The following is a 16,516-nucleotide window of genomic DNA, read 5'->3' on the forward strand; positions in this document are numbered from 1 at the left end:
ATAATATATATATATATATTATTATTTTAGAGTGAGATTCAAACAGTTCAACCGGACCTCTAAATTCTTAGCTCGTCTTGTCTAGTATAACTAGCTGAAGTGTGAATCATCTCGTTGTCTTCCCTATGTGTTCGGAGAAAACCCGTTACTACTGGAGTAAGATTCGTGTTCATACTTACCCGTATTCCATCGACTATAATTTTTACTTCCGCCCATTCTACCGAGCAATGACTAGTGGGGTCTATCCCACAAGGATCTACCATAAACGGGTGGGAGATTCTAGTTTTTTTCGTTAGCTAAACAGGGTCAGGGACGGGAATTATTTCCGTCCCTATCCTCACTCCCAAATCCGCAAAATTCTCGCACTGTTTATATGCATAATTTGTGAAAGACTATGTTGTAATATTAGATATATGCTCGGTTCCATTGGTTTCATGTACATTTCTCCAAGAAGGTGGGGACGAGACAAAGATTCAAACCTCATGTCCCCATAATGATTGGAAATGACGAGGTCACACATTTATTTCTTCCTCTAATTTTGTAAAGAGAGGCATTTACTCTGTTTCCATTATGGGTTCATACACATGGCGATCGATTAATCAACAACAACTTCCTTTCGGTATCCAATTTCTCTTCGATATTCACAATCTCAGTCGGTCAAATCCTCTAATCTCATCCTACGATCGCCCAGTCTACAGCTGTGTTCATCCGTCGCCTACCGTTCAATTAATCATTCCTAATCCGTGCACGGAAATGCGTGCTATATAGCTTTAGACAGATGGGTATTGGCTGCTACCGCTTTTGATTGCTTCATCTAGTTGCTCTCACCTGTTATTCCGTCGTCGCCGACCAGAGTATGGAGTTGAAACCTGGATTATCGGCTATTGTCACCGGCGGAGCTTCTGGAATCGGTAATTTCCTTAATCTCGTCGAACTCTGCTCTTCCTATTGTGTTTGCGCTCCTGGTTGAATGAATCTGGTTGCCTTAACCTCGATTCATTCGATTTAATCGTCAACGACCCGCTTTTGGTTTTTTGAATGAATTAGATTTATTAACTGGATCGTGGATTAGTTGGATTTGATTATATGGATTCATGTCGTTCTTCTCCGACATGTTTGGATGATGATTAATGCTAATTATGAAACAAAAATCACTTCATTTTATCTTGAATGCAGTGCTGCTTTTCGTATGATGTTCTAAGATTTGGTACTAATGGCATGCTCGTTGTGTTATCTGTTTGGTGGTTTTTCTTGTTTAGGGAGAGCTCTCTGCTTAGCTCTAGGAGAGAAGGGAGTATTTGTGACTGTGGTTGATCTTTCTGAAGAAAAGGGGCAGGAAGTTGCATCCATTATCCAACAAAAGAATGCCAATCTTCACCCTAAGTTAGACATTCCTCCTGCAATGTTCATAAGATGTGATGTTACCAACAGAAGTAAGTGGAATCTCTTATCCTAGAAATTTTCTTGGGTGGTTTTACCTTCTTATTGCATCTCTCTTGTAACGTTTAAGTTAATAACGTCGTTATCGTCTTTGGATTGCTGCTAAATTACGTGATTTTCTGAGAAGGAACGGATTTCATCGATGGAATTACAAGAAATTTCTCCAATTTAAAAGAAGAAAGGACGGCCATAAGTTTTTTTTATGCTCACATTGGAGATTAATGCTATGAATGGAGTGTTCACTGCCATAAAAGTTACATGGTTTTTGCTTTGGTTTGATTGCCCTTGTCATTTCTCCAAAAGTTTTGATCTATTTCTTCCTTTGTATAATTTTGAGTCTTTAATTCAGCTCGTAGCTTGAGGTCATTCATACTTGTAATGTAACAGCTCAAGCCCACCGCTACAAATATTGTCCTCTTTAGGCTTTCCCTTCAAGATTTTTAAAATGCGTCTGCTAGGGAGAGGTTTCCACACCCTTATAAAAATGCTTCGTTCTCCTTCCTAACCGATGTGGAATCTCACATGTAAGGGGTATAGCGCTAATTATTTTAGTTTATTGAAAAAAACTAAGGAAGAGAACTCCAATGACAACGTTTTCGAACTTTTACAAACCGAAGAGCCTTTAAGGACAAATTTCAGCTGTGGTATAGTAGGATGGACTCCGCTGAATTTCTTGCTTCTATTTGATATACTCTTTCTTATTACTTCGGCAATTGCACCCAAAATGTTATCTTTCACGGTTGAGAGACGTTTTTGAAATTCATGTCGATAATAGGAGTTATTTGTAACTTGCCTTTATGACAAGGGTTAGAATGGAAAAAAGTAGAATTTTATGCATTTGCATAATTTAATTTTATCTTGGTCACTGAAAACCGAAGTGTAGACTACTTTGTTTTGGGTTGGTTTCATATCCTCTACAAATTCATTTATTAGAGTACCATTTACATAATTTTCACTCAATTTGGCTGATGAGCAGATGACCTACAGAAGGCTTTCGGAAAGCATTTAGCAACATATGGAGGATTAGATATATGTATAAACAGTGCTGGAATTGCCAGCAAAATAGTATTTCATAATGATCAAACTGATGGTGCTCAAACATGGAGACGTATCATTGATGTCAACCTCATTTCTGCCATGGCATGCACTCAACTTGCGGTATGTTTTGATATGGGACTTGATTTTTCACCATACTTATACTATGAAGTGTTCTTACTTTGTCGATCCCGAATTTGGTTTTGATATTTGACTTGTGTGGTGGAATAGGATACTCGATTAGTCTTTCTATTTGGGTTGCTCGGGGGATAGGAGATTCTACTCGTAGGATGCCTGGATCTTTAATAAATTCAACATACCCTTCAACTCCATGCCATCTGCACAATCACATCATGTTTTCCATCTTTGGTTGGAACTATGATCATTTCAACCAATTAATCTTCAAGTGACATTTTGAGCTCAGAACAATCCAGTCTCATAGTTACTGAGTGCATCCTTAATCATATTAATTGTCTTGGTAAGGATAGAAACGTAACAGCCCAATAGGGAGGACGTTGAGCCCTGAAGGATGGTGGATTGTGAGATCCCACATTGGTTGGAGAGGAGAACGAAGTATTCTTTATAAGGGTGTGGAAACCTCTCCCTAGGAGACGCATTTTAAAAACCTCGAGGGGAAGTCCGAAAGGAAAAAGTCCAAAGAGGACAATATCTGCTAGTAGTGGGCTAAGTCGTTACAAGAAATTTCATAGAGATTGATTATAGTCCTCGATAATTTGATTTTCCTACACTTTTCCATTTAAATCTTTTGTGAAACTTATGATTTTATTCTTCATTTACATATAAATACCTCTCCCCGCTTCCCAAATGAGCCAATGGTTCGAAATATAACTGGATAGGTTCTTTATGGAACCGTGCATAGTTGGTCCCAAAATATATGTCCTATTCAACTTCTTTTAGATCTCATTCAGTAATAACTAATTATTTGTTGTCCCTCGCTGCTGTGTGGATCAGATAAAAGCCATGGAATCAATGAAAAAACCTGGTGTAATTGTCAACCTTGGTTCTGCTGCTGGTCTTTATCCACTTTCCTCAGATCCAGCCTATACTGCTTCCAAAGGTGTTTTATCTGTCTTTTATTTGCTTTCCATTCACTCTCATATCTTATGCGACGTGTTTTTCAAAACCGTTTATGATTAGTTATGTTTTAATGAATGACGACAATTGCAAACACGACTTCACATTTACGTTTATTTTCAGGTGGTGTTGTTATGTTTACTAGAGCACTTTTACCTTACAAACGCAAGGGGATTCGGGTCAATGTGCTTTGTCCTGAGGTAAGAAGATAAGTTTGAAAAGAGTGAACATCCTCAGTCATCAAATATATGATTGCTAAAATGGACATGCACAAGATGTATGAGATTCTGAGCAATATGCTACTCTATTTCGGTTAACTTGGTCTCGTGACAATTATTTTACGTTCAACTTTCTTCTTCGTATTACATGGTATAGTTTCCTACTACATTTTTTCTTACGTGAAGTGATTTTCAATTAGTAGAGTATTATCCCTTGGTTCTCTGCCTCTGGCTTCCTTGTGTTTTATCCATATTCTTTTGCAATTTCAATCCATGTTTAGCTTCTATAACATAGTCAACTTTGAGGTCCAATGTGTCATTTTTTGCGCATGGTTCTTCGTGAGATCTCACATCGGTTGGAGAGAGGAACAATGCATTTCTTATAAGGGTGTGGAAACGTCTCCCTAACAGACGCGTTTTAAAACCGGGAGGTTGACGGTGATATGTAACAGGCTAAAGCGGATAGTATCAGTTAGCGGTGGGCTTGAACCGTTACAAATAGTATCAGAGCCAGACACCAGGCGGTGTGCCAGTGAGGACGCTGGGACCCCAAGGGGGGTGGATTGTGAGATCCCATATTGGTTGTAGAGGGGAACAATACATTTTTTATAAGGGGGTGGAAACCTCTCTCTAACAGACGCGTTTTAAAACCATGAGGCTGCCTGTGATACGTAACGGACCAAAACAAATAACATCTGTTAGCAGTGGGCTTGGGCTGTTACATTCATAATCTGCATATTAACTTTTTATTCCATTTGCTTTATTTATTCACTGATATTCATCGACAAGTACCAAATATTTATGTACATGTGTTGTCTAAAATTTCTCTGCAGTTTGTAAAAACAGAGCTGGCTGCGACAGCAGTAGGTGAAAAGTTCACAGAACGGATAGGAGGTTATGTTCCCATGGAAATGGTGATTAAAGGTTCGTTATTCAATGCCGTTTCACCGACATTTTTTCATGGTAGAACCAAATTGCCCTTCTATGAGAAAGACCACCAGGGATTATTGTATCAGATACTTTGGTGATGCTTTTAAATTGCATATTTATAAAAATGAGCCTTCATTTGTTTTCCAAGAAGACACTTGTAATTGATATCATTGTGTATCTAGTTAAACATGTCAGAAAGATGTTGCAAATCAAAACTGCTATCCTTTCCTTTTCCAAAGTCAGATTCTGATATCCCATGCTTCCTGCTTTTTAGGTACTTTCGAACTAATCACTGATGAGAGCAAAGCTGGTTCATGCCTGTGGATTTCAAACCGCAGAGGGATGGAGTACTCGCCCACCCCTGCAGAAGAAGCAAAATACTTGCTTCCGTCCTCGAGTTCAAGAAAAAATTCTTCATCAACATTTTTTCAGAAAATTGAAATTCCCCAAAGTTTTGACAAAGTGTGCGTAATGTTCTATGCTTTCGCCCTATTTTTGTTTGAGATTGTCTGGATTTTAACTCATTTGGAAATTTCTTCTGTTTACTCAAAGATTCTATTATGTGCCATACCATGTCCTTGTTGTAGCATGTTGGCTACCATGTTTTAAGTTGATTTAGTCGTTCATCACTGGTCAGTAATTGCTTACAGTTTCATTTAACTAATCTTGTAGAGTTGTTCATACTCTGAGCCACAATTTTCGTGAAGCAACTAGCATAGTGCATGCACCATTGAGATTGCCAATCAAACCAGATCAAGTTCTTGTGAAAATCATATATGCGGGTGTAAATGCAAGCGATGTAAGTTTCTAAGTCTCAAGTCCCAATAAAGTTTATTGTTCTATAGTGTTCACCATGTTCTTCATGCAGAAATTTCATAAATACTTCAATATTCTTATTCGTTTACGTTTTTTGCGTTCGAAAACCTTACCATCCTTTATTAGTTGTAGCTGCATCCTTTTCATTTTATCAAAATCAGGTTCTGTCTGGTATAGTAGCTCAAAGGTGATTAAACTTTATCTGAGGGTAATTGTCCTAGAAAGATGTGTTCTTTTACTCGTAACTCGGACACTGAAAATTTCTTCAAATCACCAACTTTTTCACTTCTCAATGGTTACTTCTGAGTCCTAAATATGATCTTCACGCATAAAAATTCCTCTTCTTACCATTCCAGTGTAAGCCTAAACCCACCGCTAGCAGATATTGTCCTCTTTGGGTTTTTCCATTAGGGCCTCCCCTCAAATAGGGAGAGGTTTTTACACCTTTATAAAGAATGCTTCGTTCTCCTCTCCAACCGATGTGAGGTCTCACACCAAGTACATACCTATAGTGTTGTTACCCACAATGGTGTGAATAGTTGGGTAACTTTCTTATCTTTAGAAGAAAAGGACTTTTGTCATTAACATAAACGGCACGATTGATTAACAATAGGAAAAAGGTCAACTTCATCATGTCATGACATGAAATCTAGTGTTTTCTTTCCAATTATTGGACTCTTTTCATTATTATTCTCACAGTTTAAAGGACTATGATGCCCCACCTCTAAGTTCTATTGCTGCAGTAATATATGTATTTCTCTTCTAACGGTATAATTTACAGGTTAATTTCAGCTCAGGTCATTATTTCAGTAACAGCAACAAAGATCTTCAGTCTCTCCTTCCGTTAAATGCTGGTTTCGAGGTCTCAGGGTTAACTGTTTAATCTTAGGTTAATAAGACCATTGCTTCGGGCGGTTGTACTTAAAATAATAAAATTTCTGTTCATTCCAGGGTGTGGGAATAATTGCAGCTGTTGGTGATTCTGTCAATCACCTTAAAGTTGGAACTCCTGCAGCAATGATGACATTTGGAAGTTATGCTGAGTTTGTGACGGTGAAGTTCTTTTATAAACTTTGGCTCTATAATTGTCGCTTGGGATGATTTGCTCATCTATATGCATAATTTGTTTTCAAGTACTTCAATCTCAAACTTATAAGATGATTATGATTGCATATGTCAATGATTTTGGATGATTTCTTTGTGGAGTTTTGTTTCTGGGTTGTTTCAGTGCTGCCTAGTGGTTTGTTGGCGTTGCTACTCCTGAATCCTTTTGCTTGATGATTCATTGTATTTGAATTTCTTTAAATATCTTCTTATGTTGTAATGCTCCTAGTTTGTTTCTGTAACAACAATGGCTTGGGATGTTATAAATGGTATTAGAGCCAGACACTGAACGGTGTGCCAGCAAGGACGTTGGGCCCCCAAGGGGGGTGGATTGTGAGATCCCACATTGGTTGGAGAGGGGAACGAAACATTCCTTATAAGGGTGTGAAAACCTCTCCTTAGTAAACGCGCTTTAAAACCGTGAGGTTGATGGCGATACGTAACGGGCCAAAGACAATATCTGCTAGTGGTGGGCACAACGGTGGCTTGGGATGTTATAAATGGTATTAGAGCCAGACACTGAGCGGTGTGCCAACAAGGACGTTTGGCCCCCAAGGGGGGTGGATTGTGAGAGCCCACATTGGTTGGAGAGGGAAACGAAACATTCCTTATAAGGGTGTGAAAACCTCTCCTTAGTAGACGCGTTTTAAAACCGTGAGGTTGACGACGATACGTAACGAGCCAAAGTAGACAATATCTGCTCTTTTCTTATCATCAAATGAAAAATTGTCACTCGTCAAAAAGAAAATATTGCAATTGTCAATGTTGGGAATATGTACTGACAACTATCTTTGTGGTTATTGATGCTTTTGTTTTCACTTGAGTAGGTTCATTCAAAACATATCCTTCCTGTTGCAAGACCTGATCCAGAAGTTGTTGCCATGCTGACTTCAGGATTAACAGCATCAATTGCTCTAGAAAAGGTTTTTTTCTGAAAATCTTGACCATTTCCTTCTGCTGACTGATTTAATTACATTTTCTACTGTTTTTTGCACAAAATTCTCTCATCATTTTATGCTTCACTTCAATGTTAGTTCTCTTGCATGCTGATAATTGCTGCTTCCACCTTGATTTAGGCAGCGCAAATGGAATCTGGAAAGATTGTTCTTGTTACTGCTGCTGCTGGAGGGACAGGCCAATTTGCTGTCCAGGTTTGATCATATGTTCCTATCTTTCTATGTAGATCGGAATTTTTTTTGTTTAGTCCTATGAGAAAATTCCTTCTAACTCACCTCCATGTTGAAAATGTACAGCTTGCCAAGTTAGCTGGAAATAAGGTTGTTGCAACATGTGGTGGTAAGGACAAAGCCACGCTTTTGAAACAATTGGGAGTTGATCGAGTCATAGATTACAGATCTGAAGACGTTAAAACTGTATGTTTCGAAAATCATTTTAAATTTTTCATGATCTTTTTCCCGAGTTTTATTGTTTAGTGCAGGTGCTAAGTTGAAACTGAAAGGAAAGCTGTAACAGCCCAAGCCTGCCGCTAATTGATATTGTCTCCTCTGGTCCGTTACGTATTAGAGCCAGACATCGGGCGGTGTGCCAGCGAGGACGCTGGCCCCAGGATGGCGTGGATTATGAAATCCCACATTGGTTGGAGAGGGAAACGAAGTATTCTTTATAAAGGTGTAGAAACTTTTCTCTAACAGACACGTTTTAAAACCGTGAGGCTGACCGCGATACATAACGGACCAAAATGGACAATATTTCCTAGCGGTTGGCTTGGGCCGTTACAAAAGCTTTGCTTGCTTGCCCATAGTTTTAATTAACTATAAATTTAGTTCAAGGAGAGGCATATTTATGGTTCTCAGTTCTCCAGGTTTTAAAGACAGAGTATCCTAAAGGCGTCGACATCATCTATGAATCGGTCGGAGGCGATATGTTTAGTCTGTGCTTGAATGCATTGGCAGTCTACGGACGACTAGTTGTGATCGGAATGATCTCACAGGTTAGTTTTCAAGAACTTTCCTATGTTCATCCTGTTTTATACTTGAATGATCCACAAATTGAATTTAAGAAGCACTGGATCCAATATTTTACTTTGGATATCACAAGAGCAGAACCTGTAATAAATCCTTGTTTAGGATCAGATGATCTTCAACGTATTAGTGGGGATATATTCCTCCATTTTTTTTCTTGTTTCTAGTAATTTTGTTGTTCATAGCTCAGTGATTAAGACATCTCTAATTCTTCTATAAAGTCATAGGTTTAAATCTCGACCCCACATGTATTATCGAGTAAGTCTGTTCCTGTTTTGAATTTCTTGCTGCGTCGATTCAGTATCAAGGAGAACAGGGGTGGGAGCCATCAAATTACCCAGGAATTTGTGAGAAAATTCTGAAGAAGAGCCAAACTATTGTATGTTTCGATATCCTTAAATTCGATAAAAACTCGATAATGACTGTTATGTTCCGACTTTCGAAAACAAAAAATCTTACCGGCTTCACTTTGAGTTCTTAATCTTCAGGCTGGGTTCTTCCTCATACAATATGCTCACCTCTGGCAACAACATTTGGATACACTATTTCGTCTTTTCTCCTCAGGCAAACTGAAGGTATTGCTTAAGCTCTCTGCTTTGAACTGCCCATTTATGGTGTCAGTATCCGTGTGATTCTGTATTCTATATCATTGTTATATACTATAGCATTACTACGAACTACTCACCAACATTTGTGAGATCCCATGTCGATTGTAGAGGAGAACGAGTGCCATCGAGGACGCTGGACCTCGAAGGAGGGTGGATTATGAGATCCCACATCGATTGGAGAGGAGAACAAGTACCAGTGAGGACGTTGGGCCTCGACGGGGGTGGATTGTGAGATCCCACATTGATTTGAGAGGAGAATGAGTACCAGCGAGGACATTGGGCCTCGGAGGGGTGTGGATTATGAGATCCCACGTCGGTTGGAGAGAAGAACGAAACCTTCTTTATAAGGGTGTGAAAACCTCTCCCTAACAAATGCGTTTTAAAACCTTGAGGGAAAGCTCGAAAGGGAAAGCCTAAAGAGGACAATATGTACTAGCAATGGGCTTGGGCTTGGGCTGTTACAAACATATTCTAATGCATGTTTATGCAGATAATATTGCAGATAACATGTATCTCACTGAAATTCTAATACATCCTTTACAGGTTTCCGTGGATCCGAAAAGGTTTTTAGGCGTCCAATCCGTCGTAGACGCCGTTGAATATCTTCATTCGGGCAAAAGTGTTGGGAAGGTATAGCTTTCTCTCTCTGGAACAATGTTCAGAATGTATGAACTTCCAAATAGTTCTGTTACTACAACCTACTCTGAAGCAAATACTTTGGGTTAAAACAAAACAAAACAGGTTGTTGTTTGCATTGATCCAACCTTCATTGAACCCAAGCCAAAGCTCTGACCCTGAAAATGATACCAACTTCGGAGCAGCCGTGCAAGAACAAGAACAAGAACAAGAACAAGAACAAGAACAACGTAAGCTAATTCCGCTGCAAAGTTCTAAAGATCCAAAAAACCATGCAGGGAAGCCTCATGGATGAACAATGAAATCCCATTTTCTTTGTTGAAAAGAAACAGCAATAAGATTGGTTACAGAGTTCATCTATAGACTATGGTGGCTGCTCAGAAATCTCCAACCCCATGTGTAGCAGGAACTCTGTTGACTGTCCATTTAAATTATTATTTTTCGTTTAGTTTAATATAAAGTAAAGAGACCGTGCATTTTCATATATCAATAAAGTTTGCCTTTAGTTTCACGAGTTCTATAGCGGATATTGTCTGCCTTAGCCTACATATCGCCGTTAGGCTCACAATTTTAAAATGCGTCTACTAGAGAGAGGTAAATAATAAAAGATCTAGAAAAAATGTACTCAAGTCACGATGACCACCTCATTTAAGATTTAATATATAAGGTTACTTAAGCAACCTTATGTAATAAGGTCGGGTAGTCGTCTTTGTCAGAATAATTTATGTCCGTGCAAAATTGATATTTTTATGAGCATAATTCAACTAGTAAATATATTATTATCGTAAAAAAACAACCCGTCAATTTATTTAGTTTTTTTACTATGAATTAATTTATTTGACCCAATACTATTGACCATATTTATACTTACTTTTTCTTAAGCATTTTATGATATTTTTCATTCCACCATATTTTACCACATTTAAAATTGGTATGCTATGCCTACGTGGATGATGACGTGTCTAATATAATTTTGTTTTATTCACCATGAATAGCAAGATGCCCCTATAGCTCAGTGGTAGAGCGTCAGTCTTGTAAACTGAAGGTCTGTAGTTCGATCCTGCATGGGGGCAAATTTTTTTTTTTTTTTTTTTTTTTTTTTTTGGAATTTTCACAATAAATACTCCATTTTTGTTTCACAACTAATTTTTATTTCAACCAAAGAGAGAAACAGACACAGAAAATATCCAAAGTCAACATGAAACGAAACTTCAAAAAAGTTCTGGCAAAAGGTTTGAAACATAACAGCACAAAATAAACCTACTGTTCACACCTAGGAAGAACCTTCTCTGCAATTTGTACATCATCCATTCCACTACCAAGGGGCGCTGGCCACTTCCTTGAACAATGCCTCCATATTCCCACCATCAGTGTTCTCTAGACACTGAATTTCAGCTTCTAGTTGCTTTACAGCTGCTCTTGCTTCCATGATTTTCGCTACGAGCGTTCGTATTTCCTCCTGTGTTGAGTCCCGTTTCAGCTCCATTTTTCTTTTCATCTCTATTTTTATTGAGAGAGTCAGTAATCGATAGATTCGAGATCGAAGAAACGCTACGTTCATTCCTAGACCTTCAAAGGCTGTCAGACTTTTGTCCCAAGTAGTATAATGTTCTTGTGAGGTGATGCCAACCTTGCATGCTCTAATGGCATCAGCTATGTTGATGGTCTCTGATATAATTCCTGAAACAAGTTTGTAGTTCAGACCCTCGAGGATATGCGCGTGAAGAAATGCTTTCTGACTAGAGCATAGCTCGAAGTATTTCGCTCTAAAGTGACTGGAGAACTCGGAGTCGATGACCAAGCCATTGACTGAAATGATGAAATCATTCAAACTCTTCACTTTGTCGAAATCTGGAGTATAGTTCGATAATTGAATTCCGTTCATAGAGTTGGAACCAAAACTGTTTCTGTTGTTTTCAGACTCTTCTAGCACAGGCATCATCTCAGTATCTTTATGCACAGGACCACTTGTTTGCCCGTGATCTTTATGGATATCTATTGCAAGGGAGACGGGATTGTCGTCTTCTTCATTTTTCACGGGATGGATGTCTGCCTCTTTGCCATTTACATTGTCAAGGGCCATTTGTTTCTCCTTCATATAAGGAACATTTTCTTTGCCATCTACATCGTTGAACGAAATCTATCAGCACGGAGAGCTCGTATTGTCCCAAATATAGAAGTATAAAACAAAACTTACAAAGAGGTGTTTGTTTATTGTAGGCCCTACGTTCAAAGCCTGGAGCACCACCATCCTCAGCTACAGCAGCATTGGATCTCACAATGTAAACCTAAAAACAGCAGGGACAGACGACCACGAGAGATTTAAAACACTTAAATCGCATAAACCGAGTAAAAAAGTTGGCACCCGAATGACTGATCCTAAGTTTTCTTCGTAGCGACCTATTTTATCAAATCATCTCTCCACCCATAAGCTTAGGATGATGAGTTATGATAAATTTAATCTTACATCAATATTAAACGGGTTTGAATACTAACCGGTTCAAAGCCTGGAGCACCACCATCCTCAGCTACAGCATTGGATCTCACAATGTAAACCTAAAAACAGCAGGGACAAACGACCACGAGAGATCTAAAACACTTAAATCTCAAAAACCGAGTAAAAAAGTTGGCACCCGAATGACTGATCCCAAGTTTTCTTCGTAGCGACCTATTTTATCGAATCATCTCTCCACCCATAAGCTTAGGATGATGAGTTATGATAAATTTAATCTTATATATCAATATTAAACGGGTTTGAATACTAACCGGTTTGCTCTGATACCATGTTAAATCATCACTCAACTCAACCCAACTGAAGAACTTAAGCTAATATTAACTATTATGTTATCAAGATCTTCATCGAAGTTCAACGTTTCCTAACATTCAACTTCGACACCTACTACTCGACCAGTTATGGAAGGTGCAAAACAATTGATAAGAAAAATCAAATGAAGTTAGAGGAACAGTTACCATAAACTTGTTAGGCATAACCAAATGGAAAACTAGAACATCTCCTTGCTGTAAGTTGTGAGCCAGTGAGAAACCTCTCCATCCAGCACTCAACCCTGTTTTTTCAGATAGATACTTTGTTTGATATGCCATTCCATTTTCATCTTGTAAGATCATTGCAGTATCCTGCCTTGGCAAATGGCTATCACAGAATCCCCTTGGAAGACCCTGCGGCCACAACGCGCAAATGTCAAAGGATTCGCTGTAGTAATCTACATTTTGGATACAAGTTAATAGCAAGTCAGCTTACCAGCCAAAATCCTCCGGTGATATGTGATGGGAGCATAACCTTAATAAAACTGGGAAAACCAGGGGGCAGTTTTGCTTGAACCTCCTTTGCTTGTGCCATAACAATGGAACGAGATTGGCGATCATTGTATATGCTATCAATGGTCGTTCTTTTGAATTTTACACTACAAGTAAACGACATAAGATAAGATTCAAACATAGCTGCATGCATATAATTGTAATGGGACCTCGTACCTTCTAGGGAGTGAAAAGCTTTGAACCGCCGCTTCCTGATCAAGAATTTTGCAAACTTTGTTCAGTATAAAATCACATGAAAAAGGTAGATATCATAAAATGCAAGAATATTCCAGATGGAAGATATAAATCTGATATAGATGCAAAAAGGAGCATCGATTTCAAAAAATTATAGCGGTCTAGAAGGAATGGATTCCATGGAGAGATTGCATGTGAGATCCCACATCAGTTGGGGAGGAGAACGAAGCATTCTTTATAAGGGTGTAGAAACCTCTCCTTAGTAGACGCGTTTTAAAAGCCTTGAAGGGAAACCCGAAAGAGAAAGCCCAAAGAGGACAATATCTGTTGTTAACGGTGGGCTTAGGCCGTTGCATGATAAACGAAGAGTGATTATAAGCCCCAGACATGGATGGCTTGACTCACCAAAGATGCATTCAAACAAAATCATCATTGATTAAGAAGATTGAAGAATCCCATGGTACAAGACAAGAAAACCAGTGCATGTCAATCAAAATTCACTTGGAAGTCAGTACAAGACTGAGATTGCTAGTGCATGTCAATCAAAGTTCACTTGGAAGTCAGTACGAGACTGAGATTGCTAGTGCATGTCAATCAAAGTTCACTTGGAAGTCAGTACAAGACTGAGATTGCTAGTGCATGTCAATCAAAGTTCACTTGGAAGTCAGTACAAGACTGAGATTGCTAGTGCATGTCAATCAAAGTTCACTTGGAAGTCAGTACAAGACTGAGATTGCTAGTGCATGTCAATCAAAGTTCACTTGGAAGTCAGTACAAGACTGAGATTGCTAGTGCATGTCAATCAAAGTTCACTTGGAAGTCAGTACAAGACTGAGATTGCTAGTGCATGTCAATCAAAGTTCACTTGGAAGTCAGTACAAGACTGAGATTGCTAGTGCATGTCAATCAAAGTTCACTTGGAAGTCAGTACAAGACTGAGATTGCTAGTGCATGTCAATCAAAGTTCACCTGGAAGTCAGTACGAGACTGAGATGGCTAGTGCATGTCAAAGTTTTTAAAACGAGTTTGCTAGGGAGAGGTTTCCACACCCTTAAAAGAATGCTTCATTCTCCTCCATCGCCCACTGTCTGGAAACCTTTCCCTAGGAGACGTGGAAGTCCGAAAGGAAAAGCCCAAAGAGAACAATATCTGTTAGCGGTGAGCTTTGCATGTATAAAGTATAAAGGAAAGATGAGAAAAGAGAGAAACAAACATGCATCACAAATCCAAGCAAAATTGAATCAGTCATGTCATCACTAACACCAAAGAAGAGAAAATTAAGCTGCTATCTATTCCAAAACTTCAACTAGAAGTCGGACACAAGTTCATGCATCCCAGCAGCTCAAATTCATAGATTGACTCAAGTGGAGCACTTGCATGTGCCATCTCTAGCCTTACAGGCATTATTACAACCAATTCGTCTGCATGTCAGAGTTATCATTTTCAAACACCATCACACACTTCATGGGGCTTGAAAATGACAACAACATCTTAAAAAGGTTCTTCAGAACAAAGTTTAAAGGCAAACATTCCATTAGGTATTATTAAAATCAGAACAAACTCCATTTCTGATCAGAACAACAGCGACCCAGAAGAGAACAGAGCATACAGAAACAGAGAGAAACTGTGAACTGGGTATCACTCACTTGACCATAACTGGTACCCGGTGGTGTTATTGAGGCCCAAGATTTTCTCCTAAACAGCTTCTCCTTCCTTGGTCTACCACGATTCATCTTAGAAAAGGGAAACACAAAGAAAATGAAAGCTTAGAACAGGCAGAATCCGAAATGCAAAACAGAGAAGAAAGAGAACAGAGGAAAATGGACCTTGGGAGAGGAAGGGGCGGAAATTTCTGTGTGATTCTTCTGAAGAATGAGTATTGATATGGAGGAGGATGAAATGAATATGAAGTAAGGGGACCCACTTGTTCGCACTATTCCAAGACAACGAACGGCCTGGTCAGTGCTACTGGTCACTCCGTTTCGAGATCATTATTCGCATCCAACGGGCAGGAATGGAGAAATCGTATGACGGAACTCAACAATGACACCAATCTCTCAACATTTTTTTTTACAATTTCGTTCATATATGAAATTTATGCTTAATGAGTGAAAGATTAAGGTGAGACCAAAATAATATTTAAATCTTGTTATATTTTGTTTCAGGTATTATCTGATATCTATTAGAGTTCTTCTCTTCTATGTATCGGTACTCTGTTTCTGTTTCTTTTTACTGTTCTATATAAATTTCTCTATTTTTACTAATATTTTAGGTGTTTGTATTTGGATTTATGAAAATTGATCTTACCGTATCTAAATCTCTCTATTTTCTATATCTCTCTATTTTCTACTTATAATAACTGATTCTGTGTTTCTTTATTTTCTGTTTATAGAAATCCTGATCATGTGTGTCTGTGTTTCTTTATTTTCTGTTTACAGGAATCCTGATCATGTGTTTTTTCTTCTGTGTCTAAACTTGTGTTTCTTTCTATTGTGTCTGTGTTTGTTTATTTTCTAGATTCCTCTTTAATCTCCACTTCATTCATGCTTCTCAATCAAGGATTTAAAGAGATAAATGGAAAGGAGACGCGTTTTAATTTTAGAATATACACTTTTCTTTACTCCTCAATCAAATTCTACAAACTTAAATTATAAGTTTGTTCCTAAACCTTATTTTANCTCTGTTTTTAGTAATATTTAAGTGTTTTTATTTATAGGAACTAAACTTCAATAATGTGTTTCTTTATTTTCTGTTTATAAGAATCTGATCATGTGTTTTTTCTTATTTCTTTCTACTTTCTACTGTTCCTAGGAATCTTGATCGTGTGTTTTTTCTTCTGTGTCTAAACTTGTGTTTCTTTCTAATGTGTCTGTGTTTCTTTATTTTCTCTTTATAGAAATAGTGATCTTGTGTTTTTTCTTGTGTTTAAACTCCTCTGTTTTTAGTAATATTTAAGTGTTTCTATTTATAGGAACTGAACGTCTGACTTGATCATATGTTTCTTTATTTTTGTTCATAAGAATCTGATCATGTGTTTTTTTATGTGTCTAAACTTCTCTTCTCTGTGTTTCTTTCTATTTTGTTATTGTGTTTGTGTTTCTTTATTTTCTGTTTATAGGAATCCTGATCATGTGCTTTTCTT

General features: G+C 38.1%; 2 protein-coding genes and 1 non-coding gene across 3 annotated transcripts; 2 read left to right on the forward strand and 1 right to left on the reverse strand.

Moving 5' to 3' along the window:
* Nucleotides 1–465: 465 nt before the first annotated feature.
* On the forward strand, nt 466–10,375 carry LOC111788361 (prostaglandin reductase-3-like). The gene is made up of 18 exons (XM_023668681.1): nt 466–911; nt 1,260–1,433; nt 2,417–2,598; nt 3,448–3,553; nt 3,694–3,770; nt 4,622–4,712; nt 4,993–5,182; nt 5,391–5,517; nt 6,316–6,396; nt 6,486–6,587; nt 7,466–7,561; nt 7,715–7,789; nt 7,892–8,011; nt 8,461–8,589; nt 8,922–8,999; nt 9,109–9,195; nt 9,772–9,858; nt 9,970–10,375. The coding sequence occupies exons 1-18, from the start codon at nt 857–859 to the stop codon at nt 10,018–10,020; spliced, it is 1,908 nt and encodes a 635-aa protein (XP_023524449.1). The 5' UTR covers nt 466–856; the 3' UTR covers nt 10,021–10,375.
* Nucleotides 10,376–10,865: 490 nt separating this feature from the next.
* TRNAT-UGU lies at nt 10,866–10,937 on the forward strand. Its single transcript has one exon. It is a non-coding gene; the product is annotated as a tRNA-Thr (tRNA).
* Nucleotides 10,938–10,992: 55 nt separating this feature from the next.
* Nucleotides 10,993–15,362, reverse strand: LOC111802574 (B3 domain-containing protein Os01g0234100-like; the record flags this gene model as incomplete). The annotated part of the gene is made up of 8 exons (XM_023686999.1): nt 10,993–11,985; nt 12,062–12,152; nt 12,361–12,420; nt 12,835–13,041; nt 13,124–13,286; nt 13,357–13,391; nt 15,021–15,107; nt 15,201–15,362. Coding segments are annotated over 8 exons (1,611 nt in total), but the record flags the coding sequence as incomplete, so codon positions are not given.
* Nucleotides 15,363–16,516: the final 1,154 nt, after the last annotated feature.

Source organism: Cucurbita pepo, chromosome LG01 (assembly GCF_002806865.2).
Source record: "Cucurbita pepo subsp. pepo cultivar mu-cu-16 chromosome LG01, ASM280686v2, whole genome shotgun sequence".
NCBI lineage: Eukaryota > Viridiplantae > Streptophyta > Magnoliopsida > Cucurbitales > Cucurbitaceae > Cucurbita > Cucurbita pepo.

What these genes read in the sequence shown, in the direction of transcription:
- LOC111788361 (XM_023668681.1), top strand. Translation starts at nt 857, where the DNA reads ATGGAGTTGAAACCTGGATTATCGGCTATTGTCACCGGCGGAGCTTCT. An exon ending in CGGGTGTAAATGCAAGCGAT is followed by an intron (nt 5,518 to 6,315) that starts GTAAGTTTCTAA and finishes TATAATTTACAG; the next exon opens with GTTAATTTCAGCTCAGGTCA. An exon ending in CATCAATTGCTCTAGAAAAG is followed by an intron (nt 7,562 to 7,714) that starts GTTTTTTTCTGA and finishes ACCTTGATTTAG; the next exon opens with GCAGCGCAAATGGAATCTGG.